The 14,577-nt window shown below is 47.8% G+C and overlaps 1 protein-coding gene across 2 annotated transcripts in view; it reads left to right on the plus strand.

The window, feature by feature from the left end:
* MAP2K5 (mitogen-activated protein kinase kinase 5) overlaps positions 1–14,317 on the plus strand; it is a 118,212-nt gene extending 103,895 nt beyond the window's left edge. For both annotated transcript variants that reach the window (XM_026040571.1, XM_026040572.1), the window contains one exon: positions 13,844–14,317. In XM_026040571.1, the coding sequence (XP_025896356.1) occupies positions 13,844–13,948 (105 nt within the window). In that variant the 3' untranslated portion in view covers positions 13,949–14,317. The remainder of the gene's footprint in view (positions 1–13,843) is intronic.
* The last annotated feature ends 260 nt before the right edge of the window (positions 14,318–14,577 follow it).

Consider the following 14,577-nt stretch of genomic DNA (forward strand, 5'->3'; position numbering starts at 1 on the left):
CAGCTTGTTGCTCTTATGAAGGACTTTTATAGTTTAAACAAACAAATGGAGGATCAGCATAATCCTACCTGGATTTTTGTATCAAACCTCAGAATAAAGCCCATAAAATACTGCCACGTAGGTTTGCCAATAAATAGGATTTCCCCAGTGGATAGTTTGGCTTTTCAGTTCCACTGCCATAATGTAGTTGAGTGAATACCTGGGCTTGCTGAGCAGGCTGGGGTTTTCTGATGACATGTGAACTTTTGAGAAAGAATAGAGGTCTGTTTGTGCTTTGCTTTTTTCAAGTACATGCAGTAAATCTTTGAAGAGAGCTTTGTGGATATGGCTTTGTGTCTGCATCTATCTAAGTGTTTATATGTCATTGCCGAATCACCAAGAAATTGCATTTTTGGCTCCTTGCAAACACCATTTATTTGTTTGTTTATTTATTTATTTCTCTTCTCAGCAATGGTATGTCCAGGGCAGAATTGTCCGGGCTTGACCCAGTGATGGATAGTGCTGTTCACAGGCAGCAAGACTCTCCTGTGTCCCAGTGATCCTTGTTCTTTCACCCCTYGATGGGGAGAAATTCTGATAGACACCAGAGCAAGTGCCAGCTGTGGGGGCCAGGGCTGCCTTCTGATTTCTAAGGAGCAAATACAGACCTAGTATGTTCTAGCAGTTACAAATATGATAAATATTAAGCTGTCTCTTCAAGCTAACAGGTCAGTCACTTAGCAGATGAGGAAAATCTTGTGCATGCAGAAGTTAGTGGTAAAATTGGTTTCACCCCAGTGCTTAGGAYGTGCTGGTTAGTCCTCTTCCTCCATAAGTGCAGCTTAGAGCTGGAGAAAAAACGTGTCTCATTTCAGGTGACTCTGATGCTCAGGCAATTCCCCATATCACTGAAACGGGGAAAGGAGTCTGTGAATCTCTCTCACTCTCTCTTTCCCTCTCCATCCTTCCATCTCAAAAAAAAAAAGCTGTTTCTGTCCTTAGGGGTATGATTTGCTCTTTTTTTGTCACTTGAGAAATCAGTCATCAAAATGGAGAAATACATTCCATCAGTGTCACTAAATCCGTCAATTACAGAAGACTAAGATTGTGACAAGGTTAACTTGAGAGCATTAGAGTTTTAAGGTGTTATATTTATTCACTGCCTTCTGCAGTCCCCTTGTTTGCACAGACGCTCACTTCTTTTTTTCAGAAAATGTGAAAATCTAACTTCCTCTTGCTAACATGCCCTAAAGCTGCATGACATACTCATACTTTCCAGTGAAATGGGAAAAGAAATAACTTGAGTGGGCTGAAAGAAGTATTAAAAATTCAGGGAAATTGGGCAAAAACAAATTGGCAGCGGCTTAGAATGATACAGTTCATATTTTCGGTTCCTTGAGTCTCCCGGGCTTCGCAGTTTAATTTGAGCAAATGTCTCATTTGGCACTTCTGCTTGTTCTGGAGTTTTCCAGACACTTGGACAAATATTTACATCTCAGTTTTGGTGGCAGAATTACAGATCTTTCAGTTGAGATACACTGAGGATGCATGTTTGTGTTAGTGGTATTTTTATGTTGATTGCCTTGCCTCTGCATTTATATATATATATATATATAAAAACATCCTTTAAATATATATATATTTATATATACTTATATATATATAATATATATATATTTAATTATATAAATATATATAAAATATATATGAATATATATATAAATATATATATAAAATATATATAAAAATATAAATATATATATAATTAAATATATATATATATTATATATATAAGTATATATATAAATATATATATATTTAAAGGATGTTAATAATTCTAAAATAAGAGTCATCTTTAATTCCCAGCAGTACATTATTCTTCCCATTTGTTTCAAATTCATTATGGAACTTGCTCTAACAGGCAATTTTGGAAAATCTGTGTATAATACAGCTGGAATTTTAGATGGAATAAGACCCACTGCCGATTACATTTGCTGACATCCTTATAGTCCCGGCTGTTGTGGGGCTGGATTCCAATTAGCACCTCAAGATGCTCCTGCGGTATTAAATAATAGTAATAATGGCCCGCAAATAAGCAGAGTAAAAAGCGGGAGCTACAGATACGGCTTCTTAGTGACCTGTGCRCATTATGTCTCCAATCCCTTAATCAGATTTGTGCTGCTTGATTCTTGCATGCACAGAAATTCAGCTGGAGGATCAGAGCCTAAAGTAGTAAAAAATCAATTAATACTACTTTCTAATTTGTGCAGTTGACAAAAAAAAAAAAAAGAACGCATATAAATAGGGGACATTTTCCTACTTAAGAGGGCTGCACTGAAAGATTTTTAATTGGATTTTCATTGTGATTGACAGCATTTGATTATGACAGTAACTTTATTTGGCTGGACTGTTACAGGCCTCTTGTTCGGGTTTTTTTTTTTTTTCCCCATCAAAGCTCTTTTTTTCTCCGCAGAATTCCCGCCGGAGCAGCCGGGCCAGTGAAAGAGCCTTTTAGCACCTTTGTTGTGGCCTTCCCTGGTGACGCTTGGACCCAGCTGGTAGCAGGGAGGAAAATGGGCCCTGCACAAAGAGGCCGCAGCGCCTGGCGCCGCCGTCTCCATAATTTTAAGAGCCCCAGAAACCTGTTGAGGATTAGAAGTAGCTTTAGATGTGAAATGAGTGTTAAGTATTAGTAATCGGGAGATTAGGGCCCCGGGGACAATGGGAGATAAACAACTGCAATTAAGGCAAATCTGCCAGAGTAAACAAAATTTAGCAGAAACAGATGCCCTAACCATTTTGGGGGATTGATTGGAGGGCACCGAGGAATCGATTTTTGTCTTGTTTACACTTCCAAACCCCCGTGATAAACTGGGAGGCTAAATATTTCATACCGCCTGATTTTAGTTAATTTTTTTGCGGCTCCTCACAGTGGGTCTGCTCTCTTCTTGCAGTGACCAGGCCCGAGTTTATGCCGCCGTCACAGGGAGCAGCTAATTGCCTATGAAGGGCCCCTGTGTTTAAATGGGCTTGACAGGAATTTAAATTTTGTTTCAATCAACCTCTGCGCTCGCAGCCTGCTCCAGTTCCTAATTTTTAAATTAAACATGATTTTTTTTTCCCCCTTTTTTCCTTAAGCTGCGGCCTTTCCGCCGGAGCTCAGATCCCGGTGAAAGCAGCTGCTGCATCCCCGGAAAACGCCGCTTTATTCAGGCAGTAACAGCCAAACACGCGGAGCAGCATCCATGGAAAAGTTCATAGTGCCATAAATGTGCATCTGCCTGCCCGCCTTTAATGGGAGGCGCCGRGATAAGCACTCGGCTGCTGGAAAGCCGAGCGGCCCCGGCAAAGTCTTCTCCGCCATGGGGAAACCTGCCCGCGGGATTCGCCGGCTCCCGTTAGGAGATGGTGACGTTAAAATACAAGTCAGGGAATGGCAGTGGTTTTCGTGGCCTTGTTCGTTTGTGCGGTGACCTTGGGGGAGATTCAAAGGAATGTTTTCTTCTGGCCAACTAGTGGTGGCTCCTTTTTATTATTATTTTTTTTTTTCTGTGTCTTTACATGTATTCATGTATAGTTTTGTATCGATACTTTTTTTTCTTCTCCTAGGACAGAGTATGTTCGTGCTTGCTCATTTAATATCTGTTTTACTTTTTTTGTGACCCTGCCTGGGTATGTTATTTTACAGTCGACATGGGGATGTTTAGGCCCCTAACTTAGAGGCTAAGTCTCTCTTACTGAGACTATCCCAGGACTTTTAGAAGCATCTTGTTGGGTTTAATTGCACAGCTTCATTACCRAGATGTGGTGAAATGCAGGTGGTTTCATTCCTCCCTGTGCTTTTCCAGCCTGTTCCCTTTCCCGGTGGCGGAGTGGCTCTGTGTGCACGCAGCACATTCTGCTTCGATCTGCTGGGCAAATATTTGGGATTTGGCAATTTCCATTTGGGAAATTGCATGAGTGGTTGCAGGGATTTGCTGGTGGTCTTTTTCCCCTCTGGATAGAAACCAGTTTTTCAAAATGGAGATGGCTTTTCCACCTTTTTTTCCACGCAACCCATTGCAGGGGAAGGCTGAGGCCTCGCTTGAAGGCTAAAAAGCTACATGAGATTCCAGCTTATTTTAGGCCACCTCTGAGGGGGACATCTGCACTCATGGTAGAGCTCAGTGAAGCTGAGGTTTGTGTTTGGGGTGAAGCCCCTGATCCTGCAGAGATTTGAATCCTTGTCACAGGGAGCATTTGAGCTGATTTGGAGTGAATCCGGGGGCGATCAGGACGGGCAGGGATGCGCTCCGGGCCTCTGGAGCCGGTGCAGAGCAAACCTCTTCCCAAACCTCTTCCCAAACCTCCCGCATCCCCACCACGCTGCACCAGCCGTTTCACACTACGGATCTGCTTCTGCTGTCGACAGCTTGCTAATGTTGACGTACTCCATCAGCCTTGGGCCACTCTCTTCCTCTTCTGCAGCTCTTCCTAACCTTGGCAGCGCTTGCAAAAGCGAATTTCAATTATATTTCGGGTGCCTTAATTTTTTTAAGCGTCGTCACGAGACGACGTTAGGAGTTAGGAGTTAACTCCTTCCCTTAGCTTGAGCACCCAGGGACGTGCCGAGCACAGTCGCTTGTTGAACAGCAGAGATCAAAAGCAAAACTGCCATGGAAAGGATGATCTGCAGATGGACAAATCAACTCCTCTGCGCCCAGCCAAAACAACAACCCTGTGATAAATTTGAGACCTGCAGGACAGAAGGAGCCCCAGAGATTCCTGTGTGATGGGGGAAGAGCCAAACTGCCCCCGACATGGACATATGGGCACATACATCCATACACCCCACTCGGGAGCACAAGAGCTTCCTGGAGACTGTTTTTGGAGCCAAGAACACATCACTTGGCCATGGCCAATGTCCAGGCTTCAGAGGAAAATGTTGTTTGGGGTATTTTTTGTGGAGTTTGTTTTTCCATTTGTATATAGATTAAAAATCATAATGGGAGATTTATATTCCAATTTTAAAGTGCAAATTCAGGTGTGTTGTGTAGACTGTCCCTGCTTGGGCTTGGGCCTTGGAGTGCTGGAGAGGGACAGGCCACCAGGGCTTTCCCCGTGGCTAGCCGTGGATGCAAGAAACTCGGGAATGTCCATACAGGCACAGAAGGAGAGTGACATGGTTGAGCGGTCCTTCCTCTTCATCCATCCGTTGCACTTGGGAAGTGTCATTATTTAAAGATAAATTCTGTAAACTATAGCAGTCTCTGTGATGCCCCAACCAAAATACTGGAGCAGCTGAAAATTACTTCCCATTAACTTGATTGCACAAAAAGTAAGTGCCTAAACTTTTTGCCATGGAAAAAGTTAGTCTAAAAACACAGAAAAAAATACAACCCTCTCCCCGAGAAAAGAATCCTTCTCAAAAGAAAAAATAATGGTAAACAGAGAAGCTAGTTCCAAGACTAGCTTAGTAGCATTATTCATTTATCATTTTGCCTGATATACTTTGGACCATCTTTTCACCATCTTAACTATCATCAGAGAGAAATTATTAGTGTGCTAATCTAGAGAGCCACAGCTCTAACACTGACCCAGGCTAATCTGCCTTTGCAATTTCGAGAACTATGTTTGACTCCTCTGAAAGTAACCTTAAATTGTAGTCTTGTAAGAATTCCAGAGCTGTATCCTTCACTCCTTCTCCTAATGAGGTTATGACCAAATGCTCATTATAATTGCTTTAGACTCCTTTTAATTTTCAAGCTTATTAATCATAAGAAGAGTTATTTAAAATTGCATAAATTAATCTTAGATTAAAAGCCCATCAAAGCCTCGAAACAATTAAGAATAAGTAGGATTTCCCTGGGGCAGCAAGTTTTATTTTAATAGTGTAGTCAGGTGGATATCAGAACATTGAAGTATGGTAGTGATTAATGTATGCAAAATTTAAATGAGAGTTTTTAAATGGCAAATCTAAATCACATATTGACCTAAACTGTAGGYTTTAACTGCATTGTCTGTCATATATTTAAACTGTTTAGTAATCAACATTTTAATTACAATGTATGTTAGGGAGGCCACGCAACAAACAAAACTCACCCCTTTCCGCCACTCGGCGCGAAGGGTTCCTGCGGGCTGGGGCTGTGCTATTAACAGCTCCGAAAACGGGAGTGAGGAAGGAGAGCAGAAGCTTCAAGGAGACCGGAGATACCTGGTTTTGATTCAAACTGCGTGTCCGTCCCCGTGTTCAGGTGTTCAGCGCTGCTCGTTGCAGCTTTTCGGCCCCTCTTTGGTCCCCGCCGTCCTCTCGTCTCCGGTGTCGGTCCTTTCTGCTCTCCAGGCTGGCAGCAGCTACAGGTGGTGCCTTCGTGGGAGACACAAGGAGCRGTCCTTGCCTTGCACAGGCGACGTTGTGGAGATGGGCAGTTCAAAGCCAGACCTGCAGGTCGGTAGGAGAGGCGAGTGCTTTCTGGACATGTTGACATACACAGTTGCACCACGGCAGGGGCCCCGGGGAGACCCTCATCCCTGGGGAAGGCGTCTGTTAAGCAAGGGGACACCTTGCTGGAGCTTTTGGGCCCAGAACACGGGCTTTCTAGACATGTCACGTGTCCCAGTCATTGCTTTTCAGAGCACTTCAGCCCTGTCCTGTGAAGGGTTGGCTGCCGTGATCGAAACGCACCCTAAAGCTGCAAAAGCAAAGCAAGGGATGCAACCGCCAGATTGCACCTAGATAGCRTCTCACGGGGTCTTTTCACCCATTTACCTATTCTGTGTCTCCATGGACCACTCCAAATATCTGGAAAYTTCCAGTATTTTACCCCAGTCTGGCCTTAGAAGCGAGCATTGGTGGTGCCTGATGCGTGTGGCAGCCCATGGGGCACTCGAGACCCTTCACAGCCCGTGAACCAGCAACAATTTGGGAGTCAGCGATGGAGTATTGGCCTGAGGATTCCTAGCTGCTATTCCTGGCTGTGGGAGCAGCAGCCGGCCTCGTGGATAATTAGAGCAGCGTTTAGTTTGGCTTGTCCTTGGAGGCAGAAGCTCTAGATGTAAAATCCTCCGCTACCAGAGGCAGCGGGAATGAAACCTTGCAGCAGGGTCATGAGTTGGGGATGTGGGCCCAGGGAGGGCTGGGCTGCTCCAACCCCTCATGCAGAGGGGTTGCAGAGCCAGGGTTTTGTGCTTGTCCTTGTGGAGCTTCTGCTCTCATCCCGCCTGGAAAGGGGAGCAATTCCCTCTGGGACGTGCAATGGGAGCCGTGAATAGCCTGGAAACATGGGCAGCAAGTGGAGAGCTAGGGGCGACAAGGAGCGTGGGTCATAGGTTGACATCCAAGGTCAGTGTCCGCAGGGATTAGGGAATGGCAGGGAGGGAGAGAGCAGCTTTCCAGGGCTCCTTGTGCTCTTGAGACAGGTCCCAGTGCTCAGAGCTGCCACGGGCAGAGGAAAGGCTCTGGCTGGCACCGGGAAGCAGCGCCGTGTCCTTCCAATATTGCCTAATAAACTGCTGCCCAGCCCTCTCCTCTCCCTTTCCCGAACAGCATCAAAACCGTGTGTTAAGTGGAGAGTGAGCTTCCCTTGAAGCAGCCTGTAGCCATCAGTAATATTTATTTTCTCTATTTGTTTTAAGCCTGTGAAGACTGTGGTTTCCTCCATACTGTCCTGATGGAGCCCTGACCAGCAAGCGTGCAATGCCCCTAGCCCTAATGTGCCATTAATGATAGGTTAATGTACAGTATAATGTTTTTTGGACTATGGGTTCATTACACTTCTGAGTGCAAGGTCCTTCTGCAGAGCGCCCAAGGTCCCATTGCATTATATCATGCAATAAAAATACCCTTTTCATATCACACACTAATAAACTGTATTTGAAATGCTGTCTAAGGGCACTGCCATCGTCTTGATAGTCTGCGCCTGCAACAGTTGGGATCTTTTTATTGTGTTTTTTTGTTGTTACGCTCGATTCAGATTTTTTTAAATGAAATGCATAGTTTGTCTTTGCTCCCTTGTAGTAAATGGGGGACAGTCCTTGCTTCCTTGTAATAAATGGGGGACAGTCCTTGCACTGCGTGGTCTGGTAGGGGTTTTATAGCAGAGGGCACTCGAAGAAGGGCCTGTTGCAACCCACAGCCAGGGCCATTGGGCCCCTTGAGGGACTTGAGGGGTGGTGGCACCTTTGGGTGCCAGATAGTCACAAGCAGCCTCAGTCCTTGCACCCTTTCCTGTCCCTCCCTGCTGATAGAAGTTGCTTAAATGCCACGTTTGGGGCTGCGAGCAGGCCAAGACCGTCTTTTGCAGCAATTTCTTGGGAATTTGGTGTCCCTCGAGCASGTTTTTCCTTCCTCCCTGTGTTGCACTTGCTCCTGGCCAGGACACACGCGGACAGGACGGAGCTGCACGGCTGCGGTGCTGCTGGGGACGCAATAGAAACCCCCAGCAATAACCTGTGGGCAGGTGAATATCCAAAGTGATGACTTCTCCAACCTGGGGAGAATGCGGAAGCGAACAGCTGAATCCTAAGGGTAGGCAAAATTATGGAACTTTTACCCTTGAATAATGGCAACTTAATTGACCGGGCTAAATGATGGATGGTTTGCGGGCAGTGAGTTTGAATTGCCGGCGCAGCGAGCTCGGGGGGACAGTGCCCYTTTAATTTCATGTCAGATATTTAGACCATTTGCATCGCCCTCTGCGAGGTGCTGCCCCTTGAAAGAGTTAACGCGCCCGGCGGGACCCCGCAGCTCCAGAAACGCAACCTTTGTCAAGAGAACGAGATGAGACAAGTTCATTTAAAAAGCCTGCTTTGTCGTTGTTTGTCTCATTTTCCGAGTTGRCGCACAAAATTAGGCTGCCTGACACTCACTCAGGGCTCTCCCCGGCCCYGTCCGGCCTGACCTTTCCCGCTGCRAGCGGATCCATGATCCCGGCAGCCGCCGTTTCCACTGCGGATCGTCCCGACCGCCRGGCAGAGCCGGGACCTGGGATGCTGCAGAGCTCTCMGTCCAGAGCTTTCCCCTGGATTTGCTGCTGCTCGGCTGCGTTGGACCTATTGATTAACAGCCGTTTTTAATGGTGAGTGTTTAAGGATGGGCAAGGGGATGGTTGCTACTCCCTAAGGAATGTGTAGAGGTCTGATGCCGTAGGGATGGGATCAGCACTGGTAGGGCCGTGGAGCGCGGTGCCTTTGGGCTCCTCTTGGAGCATCCCTTCCCRCAGGGAAGTGCTTCCCGCCGCTGTCAGGGCTGCCGGCCTCGCAGCAAGCGCTTGTGTTATTGGGACTGTCCGCTGTGAGATGGACCGGCGCTCATAGGGCAGGAACAGAGTCTCCGTTACAGAGATTTTCCCAAGAAATGCTTAACGTCAGTCCCTGATTGCCAGTTTGCGATGGGTGAACATGGATGTTCATCCAAAGTTCCTTCAAAGGCCTCTGTGTGCCCTCAAAATGAGCTGCCTTGGTGGCATCCGAAGAAAATAAGGTGGAGAGCAGCATCAGCAGCRCGATGGGAAGCCCCAATGCGACTGCACGCGCGTTGCAATCTTCCAGGCACTCAGTGTGTGCTCAGCACCACCTTGCAAAACCAAATCCATCAGTACCAGGATGTTTAGGTGTATTGGTTGCTCGTGCTCATTCGAGACCGCGTTGCTGACTGTCGAAGCGAGGTCTGCTGGCACCAGTGCTTTTTATTGGTTGCCGAGACTCTCGGAGGCCACAATTCGCAAGTCACTGGTGCCCAAGCTCTTGCTTGGTTTGGTTTTTGCTTTCTTGAAATGACAACTTAACCATGACCCCATCCTGCAGCCTGGGTGTATCTTAGATCCAGAGTTGGGCAGCTGCATTTCTCCCCTAGCAATTTTGATTTTTACCCATTTTTTTCCCCTCCTTCCTTCCATTCCTCCCCATTTGATCTTCCTTTTCTCCACTGTCATTCTGGTGAAAGGCACTGATTTCTGATGAGTTTCTTTTGAACTGTAAGAGTTGATGGCTGCAGCACTCTAGACATCAAGAAAGGGAGAACAGGGGCCTGGTTGTGAAATTTTATATTATTGTATGGCAAGACACTGAGAGCAACTTGTGAAGAAGTTGGTAAGAGCAGAGCTGGCTGCTGCTGGTGCAACCACAGTAATTTGGGACTTTGGAGGAAGTTTAGMCTGGTTTCCCTGCCGCATTTCGGGGTGCAACACCAAGTGCAGGCACCTTTACTGTCATTTTCATTGCCTTTTCTCTTCCTACATTGCTGTAAGCTGACCAAGGACAAGTTTGATAGACTAGTGCCTCGTCGACAAGGATGTTTTTGCTCTTTGGCATGTGCTTATTTTGCAGTTGCAGAGGTGACTGCAGTGGCAGGATGTTGCGGAGATGGTTGTGGACTCGGGAGGTCGGGTATTGGAAGTAGAAAAGTGGATTTGGCCTAAATTCAGCTTGGGCCGTCCCTGGACCTGGTGTGTCCCATGGCACTTGTGCCTTTGCTCTCACTGCTCCACTGATCCTGCCTGCCAGGGTTTGCAAAAACCATCTCACCTGGCAGTGCAGATTGGCTTTGATGGACCAATCTGCAATTGGTCCTATTGCAAATCTGCAATTTGATGGATGTGAGAACCTCTGTTCTCACATTCCCCATAAAAAATAATCTATTAAAATATATCCCTTCTGCCCATGAAAAATCCTCACCAGAGCGCTACAGTTTGAAATCAAAGCAGTCATCTGAATGCAGCAAGTTCAGCTTACTCCTGGGGAGCAGAATGAGGGTGGAAGCCCCTTGTCCTGGAGGAGCAGCCTCACAAAACAGAGCAACGGCCCGGCCTCGAGCCCTCCCATCCTGCAGCCTCCCCTGCCTGCTGCGAGCAGCTTCGCTGCTGCCCACGAGCTGCCTTCCTCCGCAGGGAGCCTCCCCGTCGTAAAGGAGATTCATGGGGGAAGCGGGCTCTCCTTAATGGCTTTTTTTTTTTAATTGCCCCAATGCATCTGCTCTTCCTTGTCTGTGAGCTCCTGATTGYTTTTTCCCTAGTTCTCACTAGTGTCCTTGAGTGTTGCTTTGCTTAAGAGGTGGAACCTCTATTTCGAGGCTGTGTTGCTTGTATTAAGCCTTCCCTGTGCTTTTTTGCACCCAGAAACAGCAAAGTGCTGTACAAAAGACGTGTGCGCCGATGCTCGGGGCGCTCACRAGAGGGCAAAGCCCTTTATTCCCTTTCTAACCATAGGGCTGAGGGAGATGGAGCAGCTCCATGAAGGTCGTGCTGGAAAGTGGATGGCAGCCAGGGAATAAATGTGGGGAGCACTACTGCTGGGCTTGCCGTTGTGCCACCTCCCAGTGTGGTTTCACAGGGAGGAATCAAATGGAGACTGGAATTTCAAATCCAGATTTCGGATGGGCTCTCTGCTAAGCAACACATTAAAACTCTAATCTACGCGGCGTGTCTGGAGTGGGTAGTAAAGAAGAAGAGGGTGCTGCCTCCCCTCCGTGTCGTTCCTGATATTAGGCATTCAAGACCACAGTAAAAGACTTCTAATAGCCAGGTGGTGGGAGGAAAAAGACGTTGTCCATATGCTCAGCGCCATAAGCATCTGGGTGCTTAAATGCATCATTACAAGAGCATTTGTCTTCTCCTGGTAGCACCGAGCTGTACGCTGCCCTCCTCGAAGCTCTCGGGTGGGCTCGTGGCACCCCGGGATGCTCCTCTTCCTCGGTGGGCCCTTTCCCAGGCAATGACTGTGTTGGARGACACGCACATCTGCCGGGACAGGGAATTCAGAGCTCCCTGTCAAGCTTAACGTTGCTGTTTGCAGCCGGAGCAGGAGCATCCCAGGATCTGCTCCCATCCCAGCAGGAGGAGCCCCTCAGGAGGAGCCACTGGGTGACACCAGGTAGGGGTGCGGATGGGGCCTGGGGGCCTCCGTGTCCCCCAGGAGGGGAGGGCAGCGATGCCCAGAGCTCCCACTGGATCTGCATCCACCCAGGACTGGTACCCGGGTCACTGCAGGGAGATAAAACGCTGATGGTGCTGCAGCTCTTCATGTGCTGGTGACGCTGCAGCTCTGTGCACTGGTGACACTTGGTGACACCGCAGCAATGCATGCACTGGTGACACTGCGGTTCTTGGTGCACCGGTGATGTTGTAGCTGCTCGTGCACTGGTGACACTGCGGCTCTCCCGCTGGCAGGTCCTGCTCTCCCACTGATGTCTCGCTCACCCGTCACTGCTCCATTGTCCCTTGTGCCCCTTCTGCAAGCTCAGCTGGGGGAGCACGTGATGTGTCCCATGTTCTGGAGGGCTCTCCACATCCCATGTGGTTGGACTTGATCGTTACAGTCGGACTTGATGATCTTGAAAGCCTGTTCCAGCCATAACGAGCCTGTGGTTCTGTGCTCTTGTTAAAGGTTTTAGCTGGGTTTCCAGTCCACCCAGAGGGCCGAAGCAAAAGCATCTCATGCTTCCTCCCTATTTTTTTGTGTCGTTGCTGGCATATTTTATCCCTGTGTCTGCTGCATTTGCTGTCCCTKGCCCACAGAGTGTTTTATGGCTTTGAGCAGGCGCTGGGAGGATTTATTGAGCTCTGTTTAGCCCAGTGCTGCTCCGCTCGGTGCCAGGTTCGCCCAGGCGAGCGCCCGGCATCGCCTCCCGCTGCGGACCGTGGCAATTCCCACCCGGACGGCCCCGTCCCGGCGGCTCCCCGGCACAGCCGCTCCCGCTGTTCCTGGGCGTTGTTTGCAAGAACAGTGAAGTTCAGCGCCACAAAACCCGGCACCTCGAAATCATTTGGAGCAGAGGTTTCCATCATCCGTGATGGTTTCTCCTGGCGAACGCCTCCTTTCAGCCATTTATGTAATTGCGGTACTGGGTTTCCTGTGGATTTTTATACTTCATTTGAGATTCCTCCGAAGATGGCACGTTCCCATCTCTAGGAACGTGGCCAGCCTGGGACAGGAGCTGGCTGGTGAAATTGCAGGCCATATTTTCGCTTCCTCCCGAGGTGCTGTTCTCATTTTGCGATGTCTCTGAGACGCAGCTTCCCCTGTCTGCAGTAGCCATCAAATTCACGGGCGAGAATATTTTAGACTTATCCCTCTTTCCATCATACTGTGGTTTCCTGCAGTAGCTTCTCGTGGAGACCCATTTTAGTTGCATTAAGTGAGGTTTTCATTTCTTTGTCAGCTCCTTGCTCCAAGGGACACCCTCTAGCACGTAGATACCTCCCCATAAGGACCCTTGGGAAGTGCTGCAGGACCCTGGTGCCTGCTGCTGCTGCAGCTACGGGCACAAAAGCCATGGACCAGGTAGCCCTGGAGGGATGTTGGGGTTTTAGGTGATCTGTAGAACTCTCCATTAAGGGATGAAGGTGTCATGATGTTCACACTGGGGTGTTTTCATGTGCCAACGGGCACGGTTGGGTCTCACCTATAAACGGAGCGGATCGGGGTGTGAACATGGGTCTTTGTTCTGATTCCCAAAACAGGGAGCTGTCCTAATCAATGGGAAATGGCTGTTCAGCAGGGAGAGAGGATTTACAATTACGAGGCCACAAACCTTTGCAGAGAAACTAGTGGAGAGGTATTTTTGTTGGAATATCTTTTTACCAAAATACCATGTAGTGGAGCAGCCTGGCAGGTCATGCTAGAAAGGAGCTGGAGCAAAACACKGTGAACAAAAAGAACATAAAAACTGTTTTCAAGGAGCACTAGACTGCGACCTCGGCAGAGTCTGTATGAACAGAGTACGTGGATGATACGGATCCAGGTGGAAGTTTGCTGAATTGAACAAGGCTCCTGCTGCCTTTTTGTGATGGGCGTCACAAGATATTCGGATGCATTTTTTTGGAAAATGAAAATTCTGTGCTGCTTTTTGGTTGTTTGTCTCTGCTAACTCTGCCTGTGCCGCTTGCAGGGCCACCCCTTCATCGTGCAGTACGACGACGGGAACGCCGAGGTCGTGTCCATGTGGGTGTGCAGGACGCTGGAGGAGCGGCGAGCGGGCCAGGGAGCGCAGTGAGCACGGACACACGGACACATGGACACACGGCTCCGGCAGCACCAGACTCACACTCTCTGGATCCTATTTTACTAAAGAAATACTCTATAGAAGCACCCACCAAATCTTTACATTGCTGCCCTTTCCCCCCTGCCTCATATTAAGGAATTTTCTTCACACGTTTCTTTTGTTGCTGAGCAATTTAATGTCTTCAAATACTCCGTTTAACTGTACACAGCCTCAAAGCAAGTATTTTATAGCTCTATTTTTGGTTATTGAATATATTGTGTATCTCATGGCTCCCGCGTATTTTTTAACTGCTGTTTGTCTCTTGCTGTGCTGACCCTGCGGAGCACTTCTCAAGAAGCTCAGCAGCACCAAATGCTTGTCTGAAAGTCTGTTTGTTTAAATAATAATATTAATAATAATAATAGTAAGTGTCTGGACTTGGCTGTGGTGGAGGGAGGCGACGGGTGGCGCTTGAGGACCATAAAGGACAGGTTCAAGGTATGAACTGAGTTTTAGGTCAGCAAATTAAGGATTTATTATCCAGGGATGGGATAGGGGGTCGATTGCTTGGGTTTTGGTTTGTTTGTTTGCATTGGAAATCAAAATGTTGTTAAAAAAGCTGAGGTAGTTCATTACATCCC

This window comes from Nothoprocta perdicaria, unplaced genomic scaffold (genome assembly GCF_003342845.1).
Source record: "Nothoprocta perdicaria isolate Ctin4 unplaced genomic scaffold, notPer1 scaffold_26, whole genome shotgun sequence".
NCBI lineage: Eukaryota > Metazoa > Chordata > Aves > Tinamiformes > Tinamidae > Nothoprocta > Nothoprocta perdicaria.